This window comes from Solanum stenotomum, chromosome 5 (assembly GCF_019186545.1).
Source record: "Solanum stenotomum isolate F172 chromosome 5, ASM1918654v1, whole genome shotgun sequence".
Classification (NCBI taxonomy): Eukaryota; Viridiplantae; Streptophyta; class Magnoliopsida; order Solanales; family Solanaceae; genus Solanum; species Solanum stenotomum.
The window spans coordinates 222,781-247,889 of NC_064286.1; the positions used below are offsets into that span (position 1 = coordinate 222,781).

Here is a 25,109-nt window from a genome sequence, read left to right on the forward strand (position 1 = left end):
GATATTATATAGTCAAACCTACTGTTTCAAAGGCGTACTTAAAGTGTGTTTAAGCCCTAAACGAGGCTCAAATCATGTTGAGCATTTCGCAGGTACTTTAGTGTTATAATCAAGGCTCTTAAGGATACTTTTCCTTGAGGGTAATACCGAAGAAGTCACACTTGCGCTTTTCATCATTAACTCAAGCTTTATTTGCTCTTTTCGCCTTTGATAACACTTCCTCTCTTTTTTACACAATTATTTACATACAAGACAAATTACAAGTAAATCTCGATGAAAATGTATATGTAAGATTGTTGGATAAACACTTGAGTTTTTAGGACTTCTCATGTCCTAGATAAGTTTGGTTTCTCAACATGATTAGGATAGCTTGTATTTGTATTTGATTATAATTATAAGTTTGATTTTTGGCCGTAAGATTTCGAGAATATTTAATTTAAGGATGTTGTGTAAAAAAAAAGGTTTTAAAAATAAAGTGATTGTACCAAATAATGTAACTTTCCACCTACTTTTATGGGAAGTGTAATTAATATAGGAGTACTTAATACATTGAATTTATATACTTAATTAACTTCTTATGGAAAAGGGAAAACTTTTTTGATACAAGTTATTTTCCTAGAGGGAACTTAATTAATACTTAACCTTTTAAATTCACATTACAATTAGACTAACCTTATTGTTTAAAAAAAATAATCCATCGACAGTCATGGCATTCCCCATTGAAGTTGAAGATAATCGCTATCAACTCTTTGATGTCTTCTTTTTTAGTGACCAAATCTTAACGACGGTGACTTGTAATCCTGACGTTGTAACGAATTGGATCAATGGAATTGAGTATGTCCATCGAAGACGTCTCAATCGACTCATAGTAGGGCTTGATATAGAGTGGAGGCCTACTTTCAATAGATACCAACACAACCCTGTTGCAACTCTACAACTTTGTGTTGGTCGTCGTTGCCTTATCTTTCAACTACTTTATTGTGAATATATACCTGATTCCTTAACGGAGTTTTTGTTGAATCCTTGTTATGCTTTTGTTGGCGTGGGAATTGCAAACGATGTTGAGAAATTGGAAGAGGATTATTCGTTACGTGTGGAGAATACAGTTGATTTGAGGGATTTGGCAGATTATAATTTGAGGAATGCTGGATTGAAGACGCTTTGTCAAGTTGTTTTAGGAAGAGAGATGGAAAAACCGAGGCATGTTACTATTGGGAGGTGGGATAATGAGTGGCTCGATTCCGATCAAGTGCAATATGCTTGTGTTGATGCTTTTGTTTCGTTTGAGATCGGAAGGTGCATGAATGCTACGCCCTATTGATCATGTTAATTCGTTTCTAGTCTTTATAATTGAGTTTAAGGCCTATGCTACTTAGCTTGTAATAGTACTATTTCTTGCAATGTTTGCCCTTATGAAACATCATGCTTAGTTACATTATTAAAAGAAACAAAGTTTTGAAGTTCAATACTTGGATATATAAATAAAGAATAATGGATACATTTTATTCTAGAAAGGTGTTACAATTTCACAAGACACGAAAGTAATTAAGCAAATAAATTACAAAAATATTCAAAAGTAAAAGATGTTACATGTTCACTCGACATGTGTGTATAGGTTTAAAGGTAACCTAGGAGTAGGAACAACATGTAATGGAGTTTGCATGTATGTTACTGTGCCAGGACTCTCCATCATATCAATATCTTCAACCTTAACACCATTAGGCAGTGACCAAACAAAATGGTGCAACAAATGAGCTAACATAGATGTGACCAAATTAATTGCAAGGTTCATTCCTGGACATATACGTCTACCAGCACCAAATGGTAAAAACTTGTAGTCATGTCCCTTCATATCAACATCCTCTTCTATAAATCTTTCTGGCCAAAATTGCAATGGCTCTTTCCAAATTTTTGGATCACGACCTAACGCCCAAACATTAACATGTACAATTGAACCTTTAGGAATGTTGTAACCAGCCACTTTGGCATTATTACCAGCCATATGAGGCAGCATTAGTGGAGTTGGAGGGTGCAATCTTAAAGATTCTTTGACTACATGTTGTAGATAGGAGAGTTTGGAAATATCTGTTTCGTTTACGATACGATCTGATCCACTAACTCCATCTAGCTCCTCTTGGACCTTTTGTTGAACTCTTGGATTCTTTACCAGTTCAGCCATAGCCCATTCAACAGTAATGGCTATTGTGTCCATCCCTGCTGTTATCATATCCTACATGATTTTACAATATTGTCAGTGTAAATATCTTTTACGCTATTATTGTGTATAAAAATATACAACATGTAAAAAAAAACTGTACTTACCCAAAGGAGGCCAATAACAGTGTCATCACTAAGATCATACTCGTTTTGTAGAGTAAGCAAAGCATCAACAAAGTGTTGTTTAGTTTCCCCAGTTATTTTCCTAGCAATTGTGTGTTCTTCCATTATAATTCTTGTAAATTTCTCCAAACGTCTATCTTGTGCCTCAAGAGCTTCATCTTCATCTTTAAATGCCCAACGTAGCCATGGTACAAATTCTCCCAAATTTAATTTTCCTCCTATTTTAATCCCATTTGTTACAATAGCTTTGAGTTCTTCACCTTGTTTATCAACTTCACCTTCTGAGTTCATAAATCTTTTTCCAAATGTTAGCCTTGTTATATTGTTGAATGATACTGATCCCAAATAGCCCCTTAGCATCAAAGTTTTACTAACATTGCCTGAACACAAAAACGGGTTCAATATTTAAACTCTAGAAGAATAAGTCAAAATACTTGCACCCTTAAATTAAAATTGCTGTCAAATGTATAATATATGTATATTCAGACCACATAACAGTTTACATTTTGTGTATTGACTAACAATATCTACCATAGTATCATAAAATACGTTGACTATTATATTCATTATATATATTGTATTGATTCCCTTTTGGATTATCGATTAAGAAAATATATATATATTAAAAGCGTGTGGTATGGGGTTCAATTCTATTTCATATGTATTGACATTTGACTGGAATAAAGAAAAAACTTTCCGATGGAATTGTAGTGCTATTTAATGATTATTGATACAATTAAAGTACTTTAGTCACGTAATATTGAATATTATATTTGATTTAATTAACGAAATGATAATGATTGTTGCTCCTAAAGTGGACTCTTAATAATTTCACATTTGAAAAGTTTATCGAATCTAACTTCACATACTGCATGATTGAAGTTATTCCGAGGTGGATAGACGTAGTAAAAAAAAAATAGTCGTAAAAGTGAAAGGAAACTTACAATGCTTATTAGAATCTCTGTAAATGTTGTGAATCATGGCAGTAACTTCATCTTCTCTAATGGGCCTAAGAGCTTCAAGTCTCTTTTGAGTAAAAAGTTCAAGATTACAAAGCTTTCTTACTTTCACATAATGAGGCCCATAATCAGCCCATATCAAATCCATCCCATTTTTACTCACATTATCAAGAGGTTTTGTTCTAAACCTATTGGCCAAATTTTGGTCATTATCTTTAAGAACTTGTTTAGCAAGTTCTGCATTATTCACCACCACGTTTAGTTGTGACCCAAGGTAAAAAGAAAAGATAGGCCCATAAATTTGGGCCCATTCGGCAAAACACCGAAACCTCACTGGGGTTATGTTGAAGAGGTTTCCAATGACCGGCCACGGACACGGTCCCGGTGGAAGCTTGGCCGTGAGCCGGTTGTAGAGTTTGTAACATAAAAAGATGATGAATATAGATAGGGAGAGTACTAAAGGAAAAGCCATTATGGGAAATAATGTTGTATGTGTTTGATGAAATAAGGCAAGCTAAGGCCCCCTTTAAATACTATTTTTTTCATTCCCTCAAAGAAGAAAAAGTCCTACTTTAATAGTGTATTCAAATTAGTATGAGATAAAGATATATACACGCTTTGTGTAAAAAAAAAAATTATCCTATCAAATCATAAGTCATATGGCTTATGTTGTAATCACGGGTAGAATTTTTATTTATATAAATAAAAATGTAAACAGACGACAAAGTCAAAAAGATTCCAATAATGAATATATATATAAAAAAATAAAAAAATATTTTAATCTTATATATACGATATAATTTTTTTAAAGAAAGTTCAAATGAACCCTTGCGGTCAACAATAATATATTCAGTAAAATCTCACAAGTGAATTTTAAGAGAGTATAGTGCATGCAAACATTATTACTATCTCGTGAAAATATTATAGAGATTGTTTCTAAAAGACCTTCGACTCAGATATAGCAAATTGAAGTACAAAAAATAAAAAAAATATAGCAACTAACAAAGAAAGTACAACGATAACACAAAATAGTGGAACCCTTTGCGGTCCAACACATTAATTGTGACCAACTTGTAAAGAGTGAAACAGTAGTTAGAAGTGTGTTTATTATTCCATAGTTGACCATATCGCCTTATTTAGTTGATTCATAAATTGAGTTGACAAATTATACGTAGTAAATTATAACTTGCGGCATCACCAACTTGATTCTTTTATGATTTGACACTTATATATAAAAAAAATAATTATATATTAATTATGCATGTTTATCTATATTAAATTAATCTACCTTGCTCCCACTTCCATGCAGATCCAATAAGCTCAGAAAAAAACACTTATTATCATTTTATACTTATTCTATCTTTTGTTATTCATTTTTCAATGCAATTTTCAAAATATTGAATTTAGTATATTCAAAAATAATGATAGAGTTGAAATATTTACTAAGAGGATTTGAAAGTTAAAAAAGTAACTACATGAAGACGTCAAAGAGAGTTCATGAACATCTATTATTTATATATAAAAAATCAATTTTAATCATATATAAATGTGTAACTTTCCGTCAAAGGATTTCAGATAAACTCTCTTAGCCCACCTTTGGCGTCCTTTGCGGCTCTGCCCCTGTTCAAAGGATAATATACTAGTAAACTACTTATCATTTTATTAATTACTTTCAAAGAGGTGTATTAATTTAAAAATGAACAAGTAAAAATAAATAAGGAGTATAATGCTAAAATATCATAAATAATAAATGATATATTGTGGATAAATTAGAATATATTTAAATTCTAGTCATACGCACTCTTATTTTGAACGACTTGAGTATTTTTAATTGGGTGAAGCTAATTAAGGCCTACCAATTAATGCAAATTATTTTTCTTTTGAAATTCAAGAAAGAAACACTCAACCGAATTTGACGTGAATTGGCATTAATATTTTAGTCGAAATATTCAACTGAAATTAACGTGAATTTGCAATAATATTTTTTGTCGAAATATTAAGAGAGTTGCAGTATATTGATCATTATTATTTACCACTGTAAAACTAATCGACATGTAACGAAATTTAAAGCAACACAATTATTAGAGCGGATCCATACAACATATATATAATGTTTGGACTGTGATGAGCCTAAATAAAGCGATACATAGACAATACAATTCATTTATCGAATTATAATGTGTCGAGGCAGAACTATTATATATCGTAATACTCATATTAAGATCTTTGGACCTTTTTTGAAAGTATAACAAACTTTTTTCAAACTAGATATGTCACCTTCAAATAAGCATGACATAACAAAATTAATGGTTTTGTATGAAAAGAAGAGAAAAAAAAAAGTGAACTTTTGAATGGTCAATATATATAGTTATATACCATCTAATTTGAGTAATGTGAACAAGGCTATCTTATTTATGGCGTCACCGTCCTTACTATGAATAGCAAAAAAAAAAAAAAAAAGTCTTCATATGAACGTAAATGAATAAGCATGTGGACTTTGAAATTCACTAATCTTACCATGCTAGATTTATAGGTTGTACTTTATTTTAAATGTTAGTCTATAAGGATGGAAGATTCATATTCTAGGACCAATATACAAGTCTTGTTACATAAAATGCATTTAAACCAAAGCAAGTCACCCGAACAGAAATAAATGAATTCCCATCAAAATATCGTTGACAAATTCAAAGAGGATTTTCCTATATTCATCATCACAATAAATTAAAAGATCTTTTCTACTACAAGAAAAAGTGTTTTCTATTAAAATATTTTTTTTATTTTCAAAACTCGAATACTATTATTTTTAATCATATTATCACTCTTCCGTGGTGCTTCTTTCAATTTATATTACAGTTAATATAGTAGTAAAAAGCTTTGTGCGTGATACCTTAGCTTCAAGTCTTCTCTTGTTCTCCTTAGTAAAAAGCTGTGTAAAATAGTTGTAAAAAGCTTTGGGTTTAAAAATGACAATGTTTTTGAATTATTAAGATGATTTAAATAAATATTTAATAATAATAAATATATTTAGGGATTATACTATATATCTTTACCAACATATATGTATACTTGCAATTGAAGGTCAGTTACATTATTATTGTCTAAAATAAACATTGCAGACATGCATTTCGAAATTTCTCTAGTACTTCAAAATAAAAATAATGCAAATATTTTATTCCAGAAAAATGTTACAACTTCATCAAACATGAAAGTAAAGTAACTATGGGCTTAAAATACAAACTATAAGTAATACAAAAATAAAAGACCTTACATACTATTTATCATCCTGACTAGGGAATTTGTTAAAGTCTAGAATGATTCGACACATGTGTACTACGTAGTAATTTGAATAAAATGATTTTACATGTTCACTCGATCAACATGTGTGTATAGGTTTAAAGGTAACCTAGGAGTAGCAACAACATGTAGTGGAGTTTGCATGTATGTTACTGTGCCAGGACTCTCCATCATGTCAATATCTTTAACCTCAACACCATTAGGCAGTGACCAAACAAAATGGTGCAACAAATGAGCTAACATAGACGTGACCAAATTAATTGCAAGGTTCATTCCTGGACATATACGTCTACCAGCACCAAATGGTAAAAACTTATAGTCATGTCCCTTCATATCAACATCATCTTCCATAAATCTTTCTGGCCAAAATTGCAATGGCTCTTTCCAAATTTTTGGATCACGACCTAACGCCCAAACATTAACATGTACAATTGAATCTTTAGGAATGTTGTAACCAACCACTTTGACATTGTTACCTGCCATGTGTGGCAACATTAGGGGAGTTGGAGGGTGCAACCTTAGTGATTCTTTGACTACATGTTGTAGATAGGAGAGATTAGAGATATCGGTTTCGTTTACGATTCGATCTGATCCAATAACTCGATCTAGCTCCTCTTGAACCTTTTGTTGAACTCTTGGATTCCTTACCAGTTCTGCCATAGCCCATTCAACTGTTATGGCTATTGTGTCAGTCCCTGCTTGTACCATATCCTACAAAAAATATATACTTAATTAATATAAAAATCGTGATGTCAGTGTATAAAAGTTAAAACTATATACGTATACTTACCCAAAAAAGGCTAATAATAGAGTCTTCACTAAGATCATACTCCTTTTGAAGGGTAAGCAAAGCATCAACAAAATGATGTTTGGTTTCTCCAGATTTTTCTCTAGCAATTGTGTGTTCTTCCATTATAAGTCTTGTAAATTTATTCAAACGTCTATCTTGTGACTCAAGAGCTTCATTGTCATCTTTAAATACCCAACGTAGCCATGGTACAAATTCTCCCAAATTAGGTTTTCCTGAAATTCTTATCCCATCTGTTACAATGGCTTTGAGCTCTTCACCTTGTTCATCAACTTCACCTTTTGAGTTTATAAATCTCTTCCCAAATGTTAGCCTTGTTATGTTGTTGAATGACACTAATCCCAAGTAGCCCCTTAGCGTCATTGTTTTACTATCATTACCTAGACGGTCACCAAAGACAGATTCAGAATTTAAACTCTAAAAAAATTTGTTTAAATGTCGCTCACCAACCATGCGTACATGTATAGTTCATGTATGCTATGGGCATAATTGTATATAATTTATGTCTAATGACTAAAAATATAAACAATGAATTTGACAAAGTTTTCGATAAAAACTCTATGGGTTGAATATGTACTTCAATATCATTGGAACTTCAACTTTCTAAACCCTAGTAGCATAAAATATTAACTAAAGTATGATGATCAAATAATTAATCACTTTGACTATTGTATTTAATATTATATTATTGTATTGCTTATTAAGAAAAAAATATATTTTTTAAAAAAGGGTGTGATATGGTTCAATTCTATCTCCTATTGACTGGAATATTAAAGAAAAGACTTTCCCGTTGAACAATATTTAATTTAATAAAATACTTCTTATGAAATTCCATTTAATCATTATTTATATAATTAAAGACCTAATTTCATCAAGGTTTTGAATATTATTTGATCGAAGAAATCATGACAACGATTGATCTATACTCCCATCATTTTCGTCTATAGTCAGAGTTTTCATTCTTAACCAATTAAATACGTTAAAAAGAAAAGAAAAAATTTATCCAAAACTGGACCATATTTTAATGACCAAACTACACAAATATCCGATGTGTATGCCAAAAATTTTGTTTAAACTAGTCATATGTAACTGTAGACCTTTTTATCAATCCTAACTTATTCTGAAGGAAGTAAACATGCAAAAAAAATAAAATTAAATGGATAGATATTTAATACGTACTAAATATCAATCCATGCTCAATAAAACTCACTTACCAGGCTTAGTGGTATCCTTGAAAATATTTTCAACCATGGCAGTAACTTCAACTTCTCTAATTGGCCTAAGAGCTTCAAGTCTCTTTTGAGTAAAAAGTTCAAGATTACAAAGCTTTCTTACTTTCACATAATGAGGTCCATAATCAGCCCATATCAAATCCATCCCATTTTTACTCACACTATCAAGAGGTTTTGTTCTAAACCTATTGGCCAAATTTTGATCATTATCTTTAAGAACTTCTTTAGCAAGTTCCGCATTATTCACCACCACGTTTAGTTGTGACCCAAGGTAAAAAGAAAAAATCGGCCCATAAATTTGGGCCCATTCAGCAAAGCATCGGAACCTCATCGGTGTTATGCTGAAGAGGTTTCCAATGACCGGCCACGGCCAAGGACCCGGAGGCAGTTTGGCCGTGAGCCGGTTGTAGAGTTTGTAACATAAAAAGATGATAAATATAGATAGAGAGAGTACTAAAGGAAAAGCCATTATGGGAAATAAATTAATATAATTGTGTTTGTGTGATGAAATAAGGCAAGCTAAGCCCTTTAAATACTATTTTTTTCAATTCACTCGTAGAAGAAAAAGTCATATACTTTAATATATTTATATTAGTTTGAGATTTAGATATATACACGGTAGGTGGGGAAGAAAATTATTCTATCAATGAAAATAATGTAAGTCCTATTTTTAAGACTATAATCTTAATTTTTTATTGAATCTTACATGTAAACATTATTAAAAAGGCCGCTTATATTAAAAAAAAACGTAAATTAACATGGTATGTAACTTAAATCCAATTCTTTGTAAATTTTACTTTTAAGGAATTTGATGGTTTTTATGAAAGAGCCAGTAATGATATCATATTTAATTTACATTATCAAATCAACTTCACATGGATGTGAACATAAAGAAACAAATAAACGAAGAAGCTAAAGAGATTCAACGTTTATTTTATATATATATATATATATATATATATATATATATATATATATAAAATATTAATTCTATATATATAGTGTAGTGTTTTAACGAAGAGAATTTGAATAAATCCCTTGTATCCTTAGGTCCGCGTGCTGATTGTGAATTTGTGATCAACTTGCAGCAAAGAGAGAAAAAACTGTTTGTTGATTACTATTCCATATTGACCTTTGCTTCGTTGATTAGTAAATTCAGTTACTTATCGCTAGTGGCATGACTATCTTGATTTTTCAAATCATACATGTCTAATTGTCTATCCACATTAATGGGGACTCTTTTTTCTCAAAATTTCCAAAAAAATTTTTTTTTGAGATCTTGGGTGATTTTTATATTATAACTCATGGAGACTAAAAATATTTAAGATCACCACTTTAATAATGCATAACATTTAGGAGCTAGTTTTTGATCTATCAAAAAATCACGTTATTTTTTTTAAAAAAATCTGTCTTGCCAATTTCTTGTAGATGCAAATATTAAGTATAAGCTGAGAAAAAACACTTATTACAAACTATTTTTTTATAATTTAAATAGTGTTAAAATTAACATCATAAATAGTAAATGATATTTACAATAGGTTAAAATTCTAGTATACGCACTTGTTTGAAGTACGACTGAGTATTTTTTGAATATTCTGGAGCTAACTAATGCAAAAGTTCTTTGTTGAATTCAAGAAAGAAACATTCAACTAAAATTTTACATGAATTTGCATTTAAATTTTGTCGATATATACAAATGAGTTTTGCGTGAATTTGCATTAAAATTTTGGTTGAAATACTCTCTCCGTCTCATATCAGTTGGTTATTTTTTTACACAACATATTAAGATATCATAAATAAGAAGATAATTTTACTACTTTACCCTTTGAGACAACTATTTTTAGTAAAATGATCAACTAATATGGGACGAAGAGAGTATTTAACTGAAGTTTACGTGAATTTGCAACAATTTTTTGGTCAGAATAGTCTAGAGAGTTGCAATAGATTGATTACCATCGTAAAGCCAATCGACATGTGATTAAAATTAGAGCAGCCGACTCCTCCATCGATCGATCGGGTGAAAAAAGAAATTGATCCTTTTAGATAAATTTAGATAATCTTCTCCTTATAACTAATTTTTCGGATAATATGAAAGATGATGTATATAATTTATATATCAAATTATGACGTAACTGACTTCAATTTAAACTGACGCGAAACTATTATTGTATTACTAACCATATTAAGACTACGATATATTTTTGGACTTTTTTTTAAAAAAAAAAAAGTATTTTTATGTTTCAAACTAGATATGTCACCTTGAAATAAGCATGACATAACAAAATTCTGGCTTTGTATGAAGAGAAAAACGTTACTTTAGAATGTTATCTAATTTGAGTAATGTGTTATGTGAACAAAACTATCTTAGCTCTTAGTGTCTCCGTCTCCTTACTAATAAATCCTCCTGTTTAAAAGAATACTAATATGATAGTAATATTATATAAGATCTAAGGCTGTATTGAAGTAGTAGCAAGCTACTTTAATTACTAAATACAACTTCGAGATTAGTACAAAAGATATTATTATCTCTCTTTAAAAAAAAAGGTCTAGTTTGACTTGACATGAAATTTAAGAAAATAAAATAAAAATTAAAAAATTATGTCAAATATATCAAAATTCTCTTGTGGCCTTAAACATGTCACGTGGAATTTGAAATTAAAATGTTGTAAAAAAAAAGATCATCTTTTTAAAGTAAATTTAAAAAAATCATTCTTTTTTAAACGAATAGAAAATTAATTAAAAATATCTTGTATACGTACAATCAAGTACAACATAATTGTGTGAATGAGAAAAAGATGACTTTAAAATTCACCAGCCTTATTATTAATACATATCGCAATAAAAGATCCAAGTAAATGCTTCCTATGAAAATATTTTTCTATTTTTAGGCCTCAACAGTACTAATGAGCAATATATATGTATTAATCATCATAATCCCCAAACCTATGGCGAGTTTGAGCGTGGAGATATATATGACTCCTCATTATAACATAGTAAAAAACGAGTTTAAATTTAAAGTTTATGAGTTATCAAGTCGTTCATAAATTAACAAAATATCAAATATATTTAGGGCTTATATATATAATCCTTCCATTATGTAGTATTATATCTTGCAATCTCTTAAAATATCATAAATAATAAATGATATATTGTAGATAAATTAAAATATATTTAAATTCTAGTCATACGCACTCTTATTTTGAACGACTTGAGTATTTTTAATTGGGTGAAGCTAATTAAGGCCTGCCAATTAATGCAAATTATTTTCCTTTTGAAATTCAAGAAAGAAACATTCAACTGAATTTGACGTGAATTGGCATTAATATTTTAGTAGAAATATTCAACTGAAATTAACGTGAATTTGCAATAATATTTTTTGTCGAAATATTAAGAGAGTTGCAATATATTGATTATTATTATTTACCACTGTAAAACTAATCGACATGTAACGAAATTTAAAGCAACACAATTATTAAAGCGGATCCAAGCAACATATATATAATGTTTGGACTGTGATGAGCCTAAATAAGGTGATACATATACAATACAATTCATTTATCGAATTATAATGTATCGAGGCAGAATTATTATCGTAATACTCATATTAAGACTAAGATCTTTGGATCTTTTTTGAAAGTATAATAAAAAATTTTCAAACTACATAAGTCACCTTCAAATAATTAAGCATGACATAACAAAATTATGGTTTTGTATGAAAAGAAGAAGAAAAAAAAGTGAACTTTTGAATGGTCAATATATATAGTTATATACCATCTAATTTGAGTAATGTGAACAAGGCTATCTTACTTGTGGCGTCACCGTCCTTACTATAAGTAGTAAAAAAAAATGTCCTCATATGAACGTAAATGAATAAGCATGTGGACTTTGAAATTCACTAATCTTACCATGCTAGAATTATAGGTTGTATTTTTTATTTTTTTTGTTAGTCTATAAGGATGGAAGACTCATATTCTAGGACCATACAAGTCTTGTTACATAAAATGCATCAAAATCAAAGCAAGACTACCTTAATAGAAATAAATGAATTCCGATCAAAATATCTTTGACAAATTCAAAGAGGATTTTCCAACATTCATCATCACAATAAAAGATCTTTACTACTATAAGAGAAAGTGTTTTCTATTAAAATATTTTTCTATTTACCAGACTCAAATACTATTATTTTTAATCATATTATCACTCTTTCGTGGTCCTTCTTTCAATTTATATTACAATTAATACAGTAGTAAAAAGCTTTGTATGATACGTAACAAAGGTCGTGGTGGAGTGATAATTAAGTACTCCTTCATCCTTAACCAAAAGGTCTCGGGGTTTAAATGTGATAATGTTTTTGAATTATTAAGATGATTTTAAATTAATATATAATAATAAATACTCATATTTAGGGATTGTACTATCTTTCTAATATGTATGTAGTACTATTTCTTGCAATTTTTTCCTTATGTGGGACACCAAAACATGTTAAACTTAAGGTACATTCTAAAAAAAAATTGTCTTGAAGTTCAGTTACATTATTGTCTATAATAAACATTACAGACATGCATTTCAAAATTTCTCTAGTACTTCAAAATAAAAATAATCCATATATTTTATTCCAGAAAACTGTTACAACTTCATCAAACATGAAAGTAAAGTAACTATGGGCTTAAAATACAAAATATAAGTAATACAAAAATAAAAGACCTTACATACTATTTATCATCCTGACTGGGGAATTTGTTAAAGTCTAGAATGATTCGACACATGTGTACTACGTAGTAATTTGAATAAAATGATTTTATATGTTCACTCGATCAATATGTGTGTATAGGTTTAAAGGTAACCTAGGAGTAGCAACAACATGTAGTGGAGTTTGCATGTATGTTACTGTGCCAGGACTCTCCATCATATCAACATCTTTAACCTCAACACCATTAGGCAGTGACCAAACAAAATGGTGCAACAAATGAGCTAACATAGACGTAACCAAATTAATTGCAAGGTTCATTCCTGGACATATACGTCTACCAGCACCAAATGGTAAAAACTTATAGTCATGTCCCTTCATATCAACATCATCTTCCATAAATCTTTCTGGCCAAAATTGCAATGGCTCTTTCCAAATTTTTGGATCACGACCTAAGGCCCAAACATTAACATGTACAATTGAATCTTTAGGAATGTTGTAACCACCCACTTTGACATTGTTACCTGCCATGTGTGGCAACATTAGGGGAGTTGGAGGGTGCAACCTTAGTGATTCTTTGACTACATGTTGTAGATAGGAGAGATTAGAGATATCGGTTTCGTTTACGGTTCGATCTGATCCAATAACTCGATCTAGCTCCTCTTGAACCTTTTGTTGAACTCTTGGATTCCTTACCAGTTCTGCCATAGCCCATTCAACTGTTATGGCTATTGTGTCAGTCCCTGCTTGTACCATATCCTACAAACAAAAAAAATATAATTAATATAAAAATCGTGTATAAAAGTTAAAATTATATTAACTAGTATATGTATACTTACCCAAAAAAGGCTAATAATAGAGTCATCGCTAAGATCATACTCCTTTTGAAGGGTAAGCAAAGCATCAACAAAATGATGTTTGGTTTCTCCAGATTTTTCTCTAGCAATTGTGTGTTCTTCCATTATAAGTCTTGTAAATTTATTCAAACGTCTATCTTGTGACTCAAGAGCTTCATTGTCATCTTTAAATACCCAACGTAGCCATGGTACAAATTCTCCCAAATTAGGTTTTCCTGAAATTCTTATCCCATCTGTTACAATGGCTTTGAGCTCTTCACCTTGTTCATCAACTTCACCTTTTGAGTTTATAAATCTCTTCCCAAATGTTAGCCTTGTTATGTTGTTGAATGACACTAATCCCAAGTAGCCCCTTAGCGTCATTGTTTTACTATCGTTACCTAGACGGTCACCAAAGACAGATTCAGAATTTAAACTCTAAAAAAATTTGTTTAAATGTCGCTCACCAACCATGCGTACATGTATAGTTCATGTATGCTATGGGCATAATTGTATATAATTTATGTCTAATGACTAAAAATATAAACAATGAATTTGACAAAGTTTTCGATAAAAACTCTATGGGTTGAATATGTACTTCAATATCATTGGAACTTCAACTTTCTAAACCCTAGTAGCATAAAATATTAACTAAAGTATGATGATCAAATAATTAATCACTTTGACTATTGTATTTAATATTATATTATTGTATTGCTTATTAAGAAAAAAATATATTTTTTAAAAAAGGGTGTGATATGGTTCAATTCTATCTCCTATTGACTGGAATATTAAAGAAAAGACTTTCCCGTTGAACAATATTTAATTTAATAAAATACTTCTTATGAAATTCCATTTAATCATTATTTATATAATTAAAGACCTAATTTCATCAAGGTTTTGAATATTATTTGATCGAAGAAATCATGACAACGATTGATCTATACTCCCATCATTTTCGTCTATAGTCAGAGTTTTCATTCTTAACCAATTAAATACGTTAAAAAGAAAAGAAAAAATTTATCCAAAACTGGACCATATTTTAATGACCAAACTACACAAATATCCGATGTGTATGCCAAAAATTTTGTTTAAACTAGTCATATGTAACTGTAGACCTTTTTATCAATCCTAACTTATTCTGAAGGAAGTAAACATGCAAAAAAAATAAAATTAAATGGATAGATATTTAATACGTACTAAATATCAATCCATGCTAAATAAAACTCACTTACCAGGCTTAGTGGTATCCTTGAAAATATTTTCAACCATGGCAGTAACTTCAACTTCTCTAATTGGCCTAAGAGCTTCAAGTCTCTTTTGAGTAAAAAGTTCAAGATTACAAAGCTTTCTTACTTTCACATAATGAGGTCCATAATCAGCCCATATCAAATCCATCCCATTTTTACTCACACTATCAAGAGGTTTTGTTCTAAACCTATTGGCCAAATTTTGATCATTATCTTTAAGAACTTCTTTAGCAAGTTCCGCATTATTCACCACCACGTTTAGTTGTGACCCAAGGTAAAAAGAAAAAATCGGCCCATAAATTTGGGCCCATTCAGCAAAGCATCGGAACCTCATCGGCGTTATGCTGAAGAGGTTTCCAATGACCGGCCACGGCCAAGGACCCGGAGGCAGTTTGGCCGTGAGCCGGTTGTAGAGTTTGTAACATAAAAAGATGATAAATATTGATAGAGAGAGTACTAAAGGAAAAGCCATTATGGGAAATAAATTAATATAATTGTGTTTGTGTTTGTGTTTGTGTTTGTGTGATGAAATAAGGCAAGCTAAGCCCCCTTTAAATACTATTTTTTCAACTCACTCGTAGAAGAAAAAGTCATATACTTTAATATATTTATATTAGTTTGAGATTTAGATATATACACGGTAGGTGGGGAAGAAAATTATTCTATCAATGAAGATAATACAAGTCCTATTTTTATGACTATAATCTCAATTTTTATTGAGTCTTACATGTAAATGTTATTAAAAAGGCGCGGTAATATTTTTAAAAAAAAAGACTAGTTAAATTAACATCGTCTGTAACTTAAATCCAATTCTTTGTAAATTTTACTTTTAAGCAATTTGGTGGTTTTTATGAAAGAGCCAGTAATGATATCATATTTAATTTACATGATCAAATCACCTTCACTTGGATGTGAACATAAAGAAGCAAATAAACGACGAAGCTAAAGAGATTCAATGTTTATTATATATATATAAAAAAAATTAACTCTATATATATAATGTAGTATTTTAACGAAGAGAATTTGAATAAACCCCTTGTATCTTTAGCTCCGCGTGCTGATTGTGAATTTGTGATCAACTTGCAGTTAAGAGAGAAAAAACTGTTTGTTGATTATTCCATATGGACTTTTAATTTGCTTCGTTGATTAGTAAATTCAGTTGACAATTAATACGTAATAACTTATTGCTAGTGGCATGACTATCTTGATTTTTCAAATCATGCATGTCTAATTGTCTATCCAGATTAATGGGGACTCTTTTTTCTCAAAATTTCCATTTTTTTTTTTGAGATATTGGATGATTTTTATATTATAACTCATGGAGTAGTTAAAAATATTTAAGATCACCACTTTAATAAAGTGTAACATTTAGGAGCTAGTTTTTTATCTATCAAAAAATCACGTTATTTTTACAAAAAAATAAAAATAAAAATAAAATCTGCCTTGCCACTTTCTTGTAGATGCAAATATTAAATGTGCATAAGCTGAGAAAAACATTATTATAAACTATTTTTTTATAATCTAAATAGTGTTAAAATTAATATCATAAATAGTAAATGATATTACCAATAGGTTAAAATTCTAGTCATACACACTTGTTTGAACGACTGAGTATTTTTGAATATTCTGATGCTATAATTAATGCAAAATGTCTATGTTGAATTCAAGAAAGAAACATTCAACTGAAATTTTACATGAATTTGCATTTAAATTTTGGTCGAAATATACAAATGAGTTTTACGTGAATTTGCATTAAAATTTTGGTTGAAATACTCTCCCGTCTTATATTAGTTAATCATTTTCCTTTTTACACATATATGAAGATATCATAAATAAAAAAACAATTTTACTACTTCACTCCTTTAAAAACTTTTTGAAAATTTAATTTTACAAACTTTGTGAACACTTTAAAAAAACAACTAATTGCAATATAGAAAAATTTAGTAAGGTGGACAACTAATGAGTATGAGACAACTAGTTTTAACACGATAATATGAGACAACTGAAATTTACGTGAATTTTCAACAAATTTTTGGTCGGTATATTCTAGAGAGTTGCAACAGTTTGATAATTACCATAGTAAAACCAATCGACATGTCATTAAAATTAGAGCAGCCATTAAATTAATAGTCCTACATCGATCGATCGGATGAAAAAAGAATTTGATCTTCTTATAGAAACTTAGACGATATTTTCCTTATGAACTAATTTTTTGAGTAGCGATATGGAGGATTTATATATATGATCTATATATCGAATTATAACTTACTATATACCTTTGAACCTTTTATTTATTTATTTTAAAAAAATGTATTTTTATGTTTCAAACTAGATATGCCACCTTGAAATAAGCATGACATAACTAAATTCTGGCTTTGTATGAAGAGAAAAAAGTTAAAACTTTTGAATGTTATCTAATTTGAGTAATGTGTTATGTCATGTGTGAACGAAACTATTTGAATACTAATATGATAATACTAAATTAACTTCACCTATAAATTCATCTTACAGTTTTCACATTTTTCAAGTTTGTTTTTCCGCTTCGTGTTTTTATTTTATTTTATAGTTTATGAGAATTTATTTTATATTAATAAAACTAAGTAGCATAAGGGTACAGAGGCTACGAAGGCATCATATTACAAGACACCCTAAGGTTCGATTGAAGAAGTAGCTAGCTACTTGAACACTATTAATTAACTACATTACTAACTTCAACTACTACGAGATTAGTACAAAAAGAATGACTTAATTTGATTTGACACGAAATTTAAAAAATAAAGAAGATTTTTTTTTCAATTTTATAATCCTAAATTAAAATTATGTTAAATATACCAAATTATAGCCTTAATCGAGTCATTCTTTAATTTTAAAACAGGGAGTATTAGAAATATCTTTTGTGCCGGCAGTCGAGTAGAACATAATTACGTGAATTAGGAAAAGATGATTTTAAAATTAATTAGCCCTACTATATATTAATACGTATCGCAATAAAAGATCCAAGTAAATGCTTCCTATGAAAATATTTTTTCTATTTTCAGGCCTTAATATTAATCGATCTCATTACTAATGAGTAATATATATATGTATTAATCATCATAATCCCCAAACCTATGGCGAGCTTGAGCGTGGAGATATATATGACTCCTCATTATAACATAGTCAAAAAACGAGTTCAAATTTAAAGTTTATGAGTTATTATATCGTTCTTAAATTAACAAAATATTAAATATATTTAGGGTCTATATATAATCCTTCCATTATGTAGTATTATTTCTTGCAAACTTGCCCTTATATGGGACTCTTGAACAGCTGGCACATTCTTCAAAGAAAAAAAAAATGTTTTGAAGTTGAGTTAAAAGTATTGTTCAAAATAAATAAATAAATATATTGGAGACATATACATATTGAAATTTCTCAAGTACTTCAAAATAAAAAATAATGTTTAATTTTATTTGAGAAAGATGTTACAAGGTGAAAGTAAAATAACTTGACAAAAAACATAAGACATAACCAACGCAAGAATAAAAGATGTTACATACTATATAATCATGTGTGTAGTAGTGATTTTACATGTTCATTCAACATGTGTTGTATAAGTGTATAGGTAGCCTAGGAGTAGGAACAACATGTAATGGAGTTTGCATGTATGTCACTGTTCCAGGACTCTCCATCATATCAACATCTTCAGCCTTAACACCATTAGGCAGTGACCAAACAAAATGGTGCAACAAATGGGCTAACATAGACGTGACCAAATTAACTGCAAGGTTCATTCCTGGACATATACGTCTACCAGCACCAAATGGTAAAAACTTATAGTCATGTCCCTTCATGTCAACATCTTCTTCTATAAATCTTTCTGGCCTAAATTGCAATGGTTCTTTCCAAATTTTTGGATCGCGACCTAACGCCCAAACATTAACATGTACAACTGAACCTTTTGGAATGTTGTAACCACCCACTTTGACATTGTTACCTGCCATGTGTGGCAACATTAGGGGAGTTGGAGGGTGCATCCTTAGTGATTCTTTGACAACATGTTGTAGATAGGAGAGATTGGAGATATCTGTTTCGTTTACGATTCGATCCGATCCAATAACTCGATCTAGCTCTTCTTGAACCTTTTGTTGAACTCTTGGATTCTTTACAAGTTCTGTCATAGCCCATTCAACTGTTATAGCTACTGTATCCATTCCTGCTGCTATCATATCCTACAATTAAATTGATGATAATTAAGTTGTTATTAATACAAAAGCATGCATAAATATATATATATAAAAGTTAAACTCTATTAATGTACGTACGTACCCAAAAAAGGCTTATAATAGTGTCATCACTAAGATCATACTCCTTTTGAAGGGTAAGCAAAGCATCAACAAAATGATGTTTGGTTTCCCCAGTTATTTTCCTAGCAATTGTGTGTTCTTCCATTATAAGTCTTGTAAATTCATCCAAATGCTTATCTTGTGCCTCAAGAGCTTCATTATCATCTTTAAATACCCAACGTAGCCATGGTACAAATTCTCCCAAATTAGGTTTTCCTGAAATTTTTATCCCATTTGTTACAATGGATTTCATCTCTTTACCTTGTTCATCAACTTCACCTTGTGAGTTTATGAATCTTTTTCCAAATGTTAGCCTTGTTATGTTGTTGAATGCTACTGATCCCAAGTAGCCCCTTAGCATCATACTTTTACTAACATTGCCTGCACGCCATATAAAAACTTTTAAACTTCAACATCTAATTACGTTACGTTTTTAGCATTAGTATATATCCTTAAAATATAAAAGGGTCAGACATACTATTTGTTGTAGTTTTAGTATTAAATTTACACTAAACTTTAGTATATATTATATTTAAAGTCGTGATCTTATTATTATCCATTTAATTAAAATATTCAGTAGTATACCTACTATACATGTACTTTTTTATGGTTGTGAAAGCTATATGTGTACTTAATTTAATATCATTTGGAACTTCCACTTTCTAAACATAGTATCGTAAAATATTAACCAAGGTATGATAATCAAATTCTATCATATTCGATTAAGTAAATTCCTTGACTATGAGTTACCTAAAAAATATTAGTATTATTTTTTTATAAAGCGTGTGCTATGGGATTACTTTAAGTCTATCTCCTATTTATTTTGACTGGAACAAAAAAAATAGACTTACCCTTGGAAAGTAGTACTTATACGCAACAACCTTAAATATAAAAATGTTAATTGAATTCCATCTAATGATTATTGATACGATTAATGAACTTTAATCACGTATTTTAATATTGTAATATTTAACTAACGAAATGATAATGATGCTCCTATCGTTTTCGGCTAATGTTGACTTAGTCGAGTTTTCACTCTTAACCCATTATAAACTACGTACGTCTATAAAAATAATCTATCGACACCTCATAGAGACATGTGTTGTGTGAAGTCTTATATAACTAAAGTTTAAGTATATACGACTGAAGTTTAATTATTTTTACCTTGAACTTTTGACATACACATGACTGAAGTTCAGACACAACTAAATGTTATTAAATTTAATCGTCTTTGTCTAAACTACAGTCTAACGTTAATATGCATATATTGTTGAAGTTCACTTAGAAATGCTGGAACTTCAATTTTGTCTTTAACTTTAGACATATTCATCAAGCCTAACTTATTCTGAAGTAGGTAAAGCATGCAAAGTATTTAACAGATTAAATAGCGATGTTGGTGTTGAGTATAACAAAATTGACATACCAGGCTTAGTACAGTCCTTGAATATACTTTCCACCATGGCAGTAACTTCATCTTCTCTGATGGGCCTAAGAGCTTCAAGTCTCTTTGGAGTAAAAAGTTCAAGATTACAAACTTTTCTTACTTTCACATAATGAGGCCCATAATCGGCCCATATCAAATCCTTCCCATTTTTACTCACATTTTCAAGAGGTTTTGTCCTAAACCTATTGGCTAAATTTTGATCATTATCTTTAAGTACTTCTTTAGCTAGTTCTGCATTACTCACCACCACGTTTAATTGTGATCCAAGGTAAAAAGAAAAGATGGGCCCATAAATTTGGGCCCATTCGGCAAAACATCGAAACCTTACTGGCGTTATGTCAAAGAGGTTTCCAACAACTGGCCATGGCCAAGGTCCTGGTGGAAGCTTGGCCGTGAGACGGTGGTACAGTTTGTAACATAAAAAGATGATAAATATAGATAGGGAGAGTACTAAAGGAAAAGCCATTATGGGAAATTAATGTTGTTTTTTTTATGAAATAAAGACAAGCTAAGGCCCCTTTAAATACTACTTTTTTCATTCCCTCAAAGAAGAAAAAGTCGTTGTACTTCAATATATTTACAGTTCATACACGGTTAGGTGTAAAAAAAAAAAAAAAAGACTGTCAAATTACAGTTATTTATTATATTAGATAACTTATCTTATTTTTAAGATTACAATCTCATTTTGTATGAAATATGATTTTTTTTTTTTTTACTTATACTAACTGCATAGGTGTATATAACTTATATAAGCTTACTTCTAAAATTTTTATGAAAGAGGCAATAATGATATATATTATAATTTACATGATCAATTCTGTTCATATTGATCATAAATGATTGTAATCAGTAGCAAGGATTTTTATAAAGATGATTAAAATATAAAGAAGAAAAACACACGATCAAATTAAATGGATTCAATATCTATTACATATAAATAAATATAATTTTAAGTTTCTACATACAATGTATTTCTTTTGGCTAATAAATAATGTATAATTCATTATTCCATGTTGCCCTTATCTAAGGATTGCTTATTTCTTTGATTCATAATTGTATAGAGAGTTGACAAATTAATATGATTATGCTGTTCCTATCTGCAATAAATTAGCCAAAACATTTTTTGGTAATGGGGGATATTTTGTTTATAATAGATATTTATAATTGCTAAATTTCACAAGTTTTGTTAAATTATATTATTACAAATTAAAAAAAAATAAAAAAATAAAAATATATATATATATATACACTCATTTTTATTTTGTTTATTTTATAAGATTATGCCCTTCATTATCTACTTGAAAACTTTGCATCAACAATCAGCCACATTGTTGTTATCCTTAAAGCCAAAAACTACTTATTAATACAAATGATTTTTTAATTTAATTTGTCGAACTCAGAGAAAGAAATATTCAACTAAAAATTACAATTAATTCTGAATCTGAAGTATTCAACTAAAGTGACTAGAGTAATTCACCTACTACTATAGCTAGCTTGCTTCTGCATTAAATATATGAGAATTAATTGGAGCTGGATATCGAATATCAAATAAAAAATATTCAATAATATACTTCAGAATATCCAAAATATAATTTCAATCTATATATCAAATTCTTAGCTGACATGAGATTGAGGCGTAATTATTATAATGCTCATATTAAGACTAAAATTGATGTATTAAGATATTATATTTTTTGAAAGTATATTTAGCTTTCAAACAAGATAGACATGTATAAAATTATTGACATAACAAAATTATGGATTTACATGAAGAAACTGTCAACCTTTGAATAGTCAGTCAAACGTATCTAATTTGAGTAAGGATATATAGTGTGATCAAGGCTTAGCTCACATGGGGTCCTTACTATTTATAGTAAAAAACAAAGTCCTCATGTATACTAAAGAAGAAAATATTTGATAACATATAATATATACTTCACTTATATACACAATATTCATGTTGCTAAAGTAATTTTTTTTCATATGTTCGAGACTTGATAGATTTGTATAAATAAAAAGTAGCAGTAGATATAGTATAAAGTATAATTAAGGTGTATCGAACTAACCCTGAAACTATCCCATATTATCAAATAGATATTAAATTATATTAGAGTAGATTATAGTTTACTTTTCTAGAATCCTTACAACTACAACATTAAATGAGACAAAGAAATTAGGTACAAAGGTTAAGTTTATAATAGTATGAAGTTTTGGGATAAATGTTTAAGTTTTATATAATATTCAATATCTTTTTTATGATAGAGAAACTTATTGTTATTGATTTTTGAAAATAAAATTGCATTATTGAGAAGGAAAAACTTGAAATAAAACTGGATTTAAGAATGTGACTTAGTAGTGAATAAAGTGATTGAGAATCATGAAGCTCAAGTTTAAATTTCAATAAAGCCAAAAGTTATTTTAACTCATATATATCATCTAAACCTAAATGACTGTATATTAATAAAAAGTAGTAGATATTACACGAAATATAATGGAGGTGTGTCAAACTAATTAGAGTTATCATTAGCCTAAAGTAAAATTAGAGCATATTATAGTTTACTTTTCTAGAATCTTAATTAGTATTACAACATTAAATGATCCAAAGAAACTTAGGTAGAATGGTTAAATTTACAAATTGGGCCTAATGAGTAAATGGGCAACCAAGTTGCAGGCCTAATTTTATGGGTCATTAAATGCTGCGGACCGTTACGAAGATACATCTTTTCATGACATAATTTTGACCATTTCAAATGTTGACATTATAATAAATGTTTGAATAAATTTGCTAAGTTCAAGATCATGACCATCTAGTTCCAAAATCTAGAAGTAATTTTTAAGCAGCCGTTTGGCACGAGGAATAAAAATAATGATTTTGAAATAAATTACAAGATTATTTTATTTTGTATTTGATTAGAAGTATTATTAGTCACGTGAGTATTTTACACAAATAATTCAATAATTTCCACTCGTTAATACATAGAGTCTGATAAGCATATCTTGCGTTGGTACGAAAATGGGGTCCCAAATAGAATATCTCAATTCATAAGATAACTTTATTTATCCATCTTACTACCAAACAACCCCTACATGTTATATAGTACTCCTTCTGTTAGTCAGTCCCAAACAGAATGACACATTTCTATATTAAGTAACAATTTAACTATAAGATGTTCAATTTATCCTTAATGAAATGATTTACAGTCACACAAATTTCTATCATTCATTTTGGACCATAAGTTTTAAAAGTCTATCTTTCTTTCTTAAACTCTGTGCTGAGTAAAACTATCTCACGTAAAATGGGATGGAGGAAGTACTTTTTATTGTTATTTTGGTCTTTAGTTTTATTTGTATAATAACAAATTAAGATGAGTTCAAATAAACTATATAATTAGTGAGTATTCATAAGCTTATTTATGCGAATTATCCTTTTTCTTAAAAAAAAGTTTGTATTTAGATATTTATAAAATTTTAGATCGTAATCTAAAAATTTTTCACGTTTGTTAGAAAGAGTCATCTATGAGAATCAACTGGTATGTATTTTTACGTGTCAAATTACGATTACAAGTTTGTCAATATAAGAGCACGATATAATTTTCTTTTTATAAGACTATTGGTGTTGATGTTGGAAAAATGTAACGTTAATGTTTGCATGTATCTCTTTTAATTGAAGATTAAAAATAAAATAAAATAGAAGTCTATAATATTGAAATTAGGGTGGCATGTTAGTCAGACTATGCAGGATTAGTGCACGAGTTGACTTTAGTTTTAATCGACTAATTCAAACCTTAAACTTGATCAAATATTAAAATCACGAATTTAATTTAATATCTCCCGACATTTTATAAGTTGTTTATGTAAATATCTATACTTTATATTGAAAGCGCTCCTTAACACAAGGTAACATCATATTTAATAGGGCTCAAATCCAAAACAT

General features: G+C 29.4%; 5 protein-coding genes and 1 long non-coding RNA gene across 7 annotated transcripts; 2 read left to right on the forward strand and 4 right to left on the reverse strand.

Moving 5' to 3' along the window:
* Positions 1–706: 706 nt before the first annotated feature.
* On the forward strand, positions 707–1,321 carry LOC125865342 (Werner Syndrome-like exonuclease). The gene has a single exon (XM_049545543.1). The coding sequence runs from the start codon at positions 707–709 to the stop codon at positions 1,319–1,321; it is 615 nt and encodes a 204-aa protein (XP_049401500.1).
* Positions 1,322–1,574: 253 nt separating this feature from the next.
* LOC125865643 (cytochrome P450 98A3-like) lies at positions 1,575–3,790 on the reverse strand. The gene is made up of 3 exons (XM_049545847.1): positions 3,285–3,790; positions 2,323–2,720; positions 1,575–2,230 (listed from the first exon to the last, which is right to left on the reverse strand). The coding sequence occupies exons 1-3, from the start codon at positions 3,769–3,771 to the stop codon at positions 1,595–1,597; spliced, it is 1,521 nt and encodes a 506-aa protein (XP_049401804.1). The 5' UTR covers positions 3,772–3,790; the 3' UTR covers positions 1,575–1,594.
* On the forward strand, positions 1,578–19,282 carry LOC125865646 (uncharacterized). 2 transcript variants are annotated; one of them, XR_007446376.1, is made up of 3 exons: positions 1,578–1,615; positions 13,465–13,635; positions 19,174–19,282. It is a non-coding gene; the product is annotated as an uncharacterized LOC125865646 (long non-coding RNA). The 2 variants fall into 2 exon arrangements; XR_007446375.1 differs by lacking the exon at positions 13,465–13,635 and adding an exon at positions 6,690–6,860 and having other exon boundaries at positions 1,579–1,615.
* LOC125865642 (cytochrome P450 98A3-like) lies at positions 6,637–9,131 on the reverse strand. The gene is made up of 3 exons (XM_049545845.1): positions 8,616–9,131; positions 7,384–7,781; positions 6,637–7,304 (listed from the first exon to the last, which is right to left on the reverse strand). Exons 1-3 carry the CDS (start codon positions 9,100–9,102, stop codon positions 6,657–6,659), a joined length of 1,533 nt encoding a protein of 510 aa, XP_049401802.1. The 5' UTR covers positions 9,103–9,131; the 3' UTR covers positions 6,637–6,656.
* On the reverse strand, positions 13,412–15,915 carry LOC125865645 (cytochrome P450 98A3-like). The gene is made up of 3 exons (XM_049545849.1): positions 15,392–15,915; positions 14,160–14,557; positions 13,412–14,079 (listed from the first exon to the last, which is right to left on the reverse strand). The coding sequence occupies exons 1-3, from the start codon at positions 15,876–15,878 to the stop codon at positions 13,432–13,434; spliced, it is 1,533 nt and encodes a 510-aa protein (XP_049401806.1). The 5' UTR covers positions 15,879–15,915; the 3' UTR covers positions 13,412–13,431.
* LOC125865644 (cytochrome P450 98A2-like) lies at positions 18,884–21,646 on the reverse strand. Its single transcript, XM_049545848.1, has 3 exons — positions 21,155–21,646; positions 19,715–20,112; positions 18,884–19,617 (listed from the first exon to the last, which is right to left on the reverse strand). The coding sequence occupies exons 1-3, from the start codon at positions 21,639–21,641 to the stop codon at positions 18,985–18,987; spliced, it is 1,518 nt and encodes a 505-aa protein (XP_049401805.1). The 5' UTR covers positions 21,642–21,646; the 3' UTR covers positions 18,884–18,984.
* Between the last annotated feature and the right edge of the window lie 3,463 nt (positions 21,647–25,109).

Coding starts and splice junctions, on each gene's coding strand:
- LOC125865644 (XM_049545848.1), bottom strand. CDS start 21,641: ATGGCTTTTCCTTTAGTACTCTCCCTATCTATATTTATCATCTTTTTA. Junction 20,113..21,154: donor CAAGGACTGTACTAAGCCTG/GTATGTCAATTT, acceptor TATGGCGTGCAG/GCAATGTTAGTAAAAGTATG. Junction 19,618..19,714: donor CTATTATAAGCCTTTTTTGG/GTACGTACGTAC, acceptor ATTTAATTGTAG/GATATGATAGCAGCAGGAAT.
- LOC125865342 (XM_049545543.1), top strand. CDS start 707: ATGGCATTCCCCATTGAAGTTGAAGATAATCGCTATCAACTCTTTGAT.
- LOC125865645 (XM_049545849.1), bottom strand. CDS start 15,878: ATGGCTTTTCCTTTAGTACTCTCTCTATCAATATTTATCATCTTTTTA. Junction 14,558..15,391: donor CAAGGATACCACTAAGCCTG/GTAAGTGAGTTT, acceptor GTGACCGTCTAG/GTAACGATAGTAAAACAATG. Junction 14,080..14,159: donor CTATTATTAGCCTTTTTTGG/GTAAGTATACAT, acceptor TTTTGTTTGTAG/GATATGGTACAAGCAGGGAC.
- LOC125865643 (XM_049545847.1), bottom strand. CDS start 3,771: ATGGCTTTTCCTTTAGTACTCTCCCTATCTATATTCATCATCTTTTTA. Junction 2,721..3,284: donor CAGAGATTCTAATAAGCATT/GTAAGTTTCCTT, acceptor TTTTGTGTTCAG/GCAATGTTAGTAAAACTTTG. Junction 2,231..2,322: donor CTGTTATTGGCCTCCTTTGG/GTAAGTACAGTT, acceptor AAAATCATGTAG/GATATGATAACAGCAGGGAT.
- LOC125865642 (XM_049545845.1), bottom strand. CDS start 9,102: ATGGCTTTTCCTTTAGTACTCTCTCTATCTATATTTATCATCTTTTTA. Junction 7,782..8,615: donor CAAGGATACCACTAAGCCTG/GTAAGTGAGTTT, acceptor GTGACCGTCTAG/GTAATGATAGTAAAACAATG. Junction 7,305..7,383: donor CTATTATTAGCCTTTTTTGG/GTAAGTATACGT, acceptor TATTTTTTGTAG/GATATGGTACAAGCAGGGAC.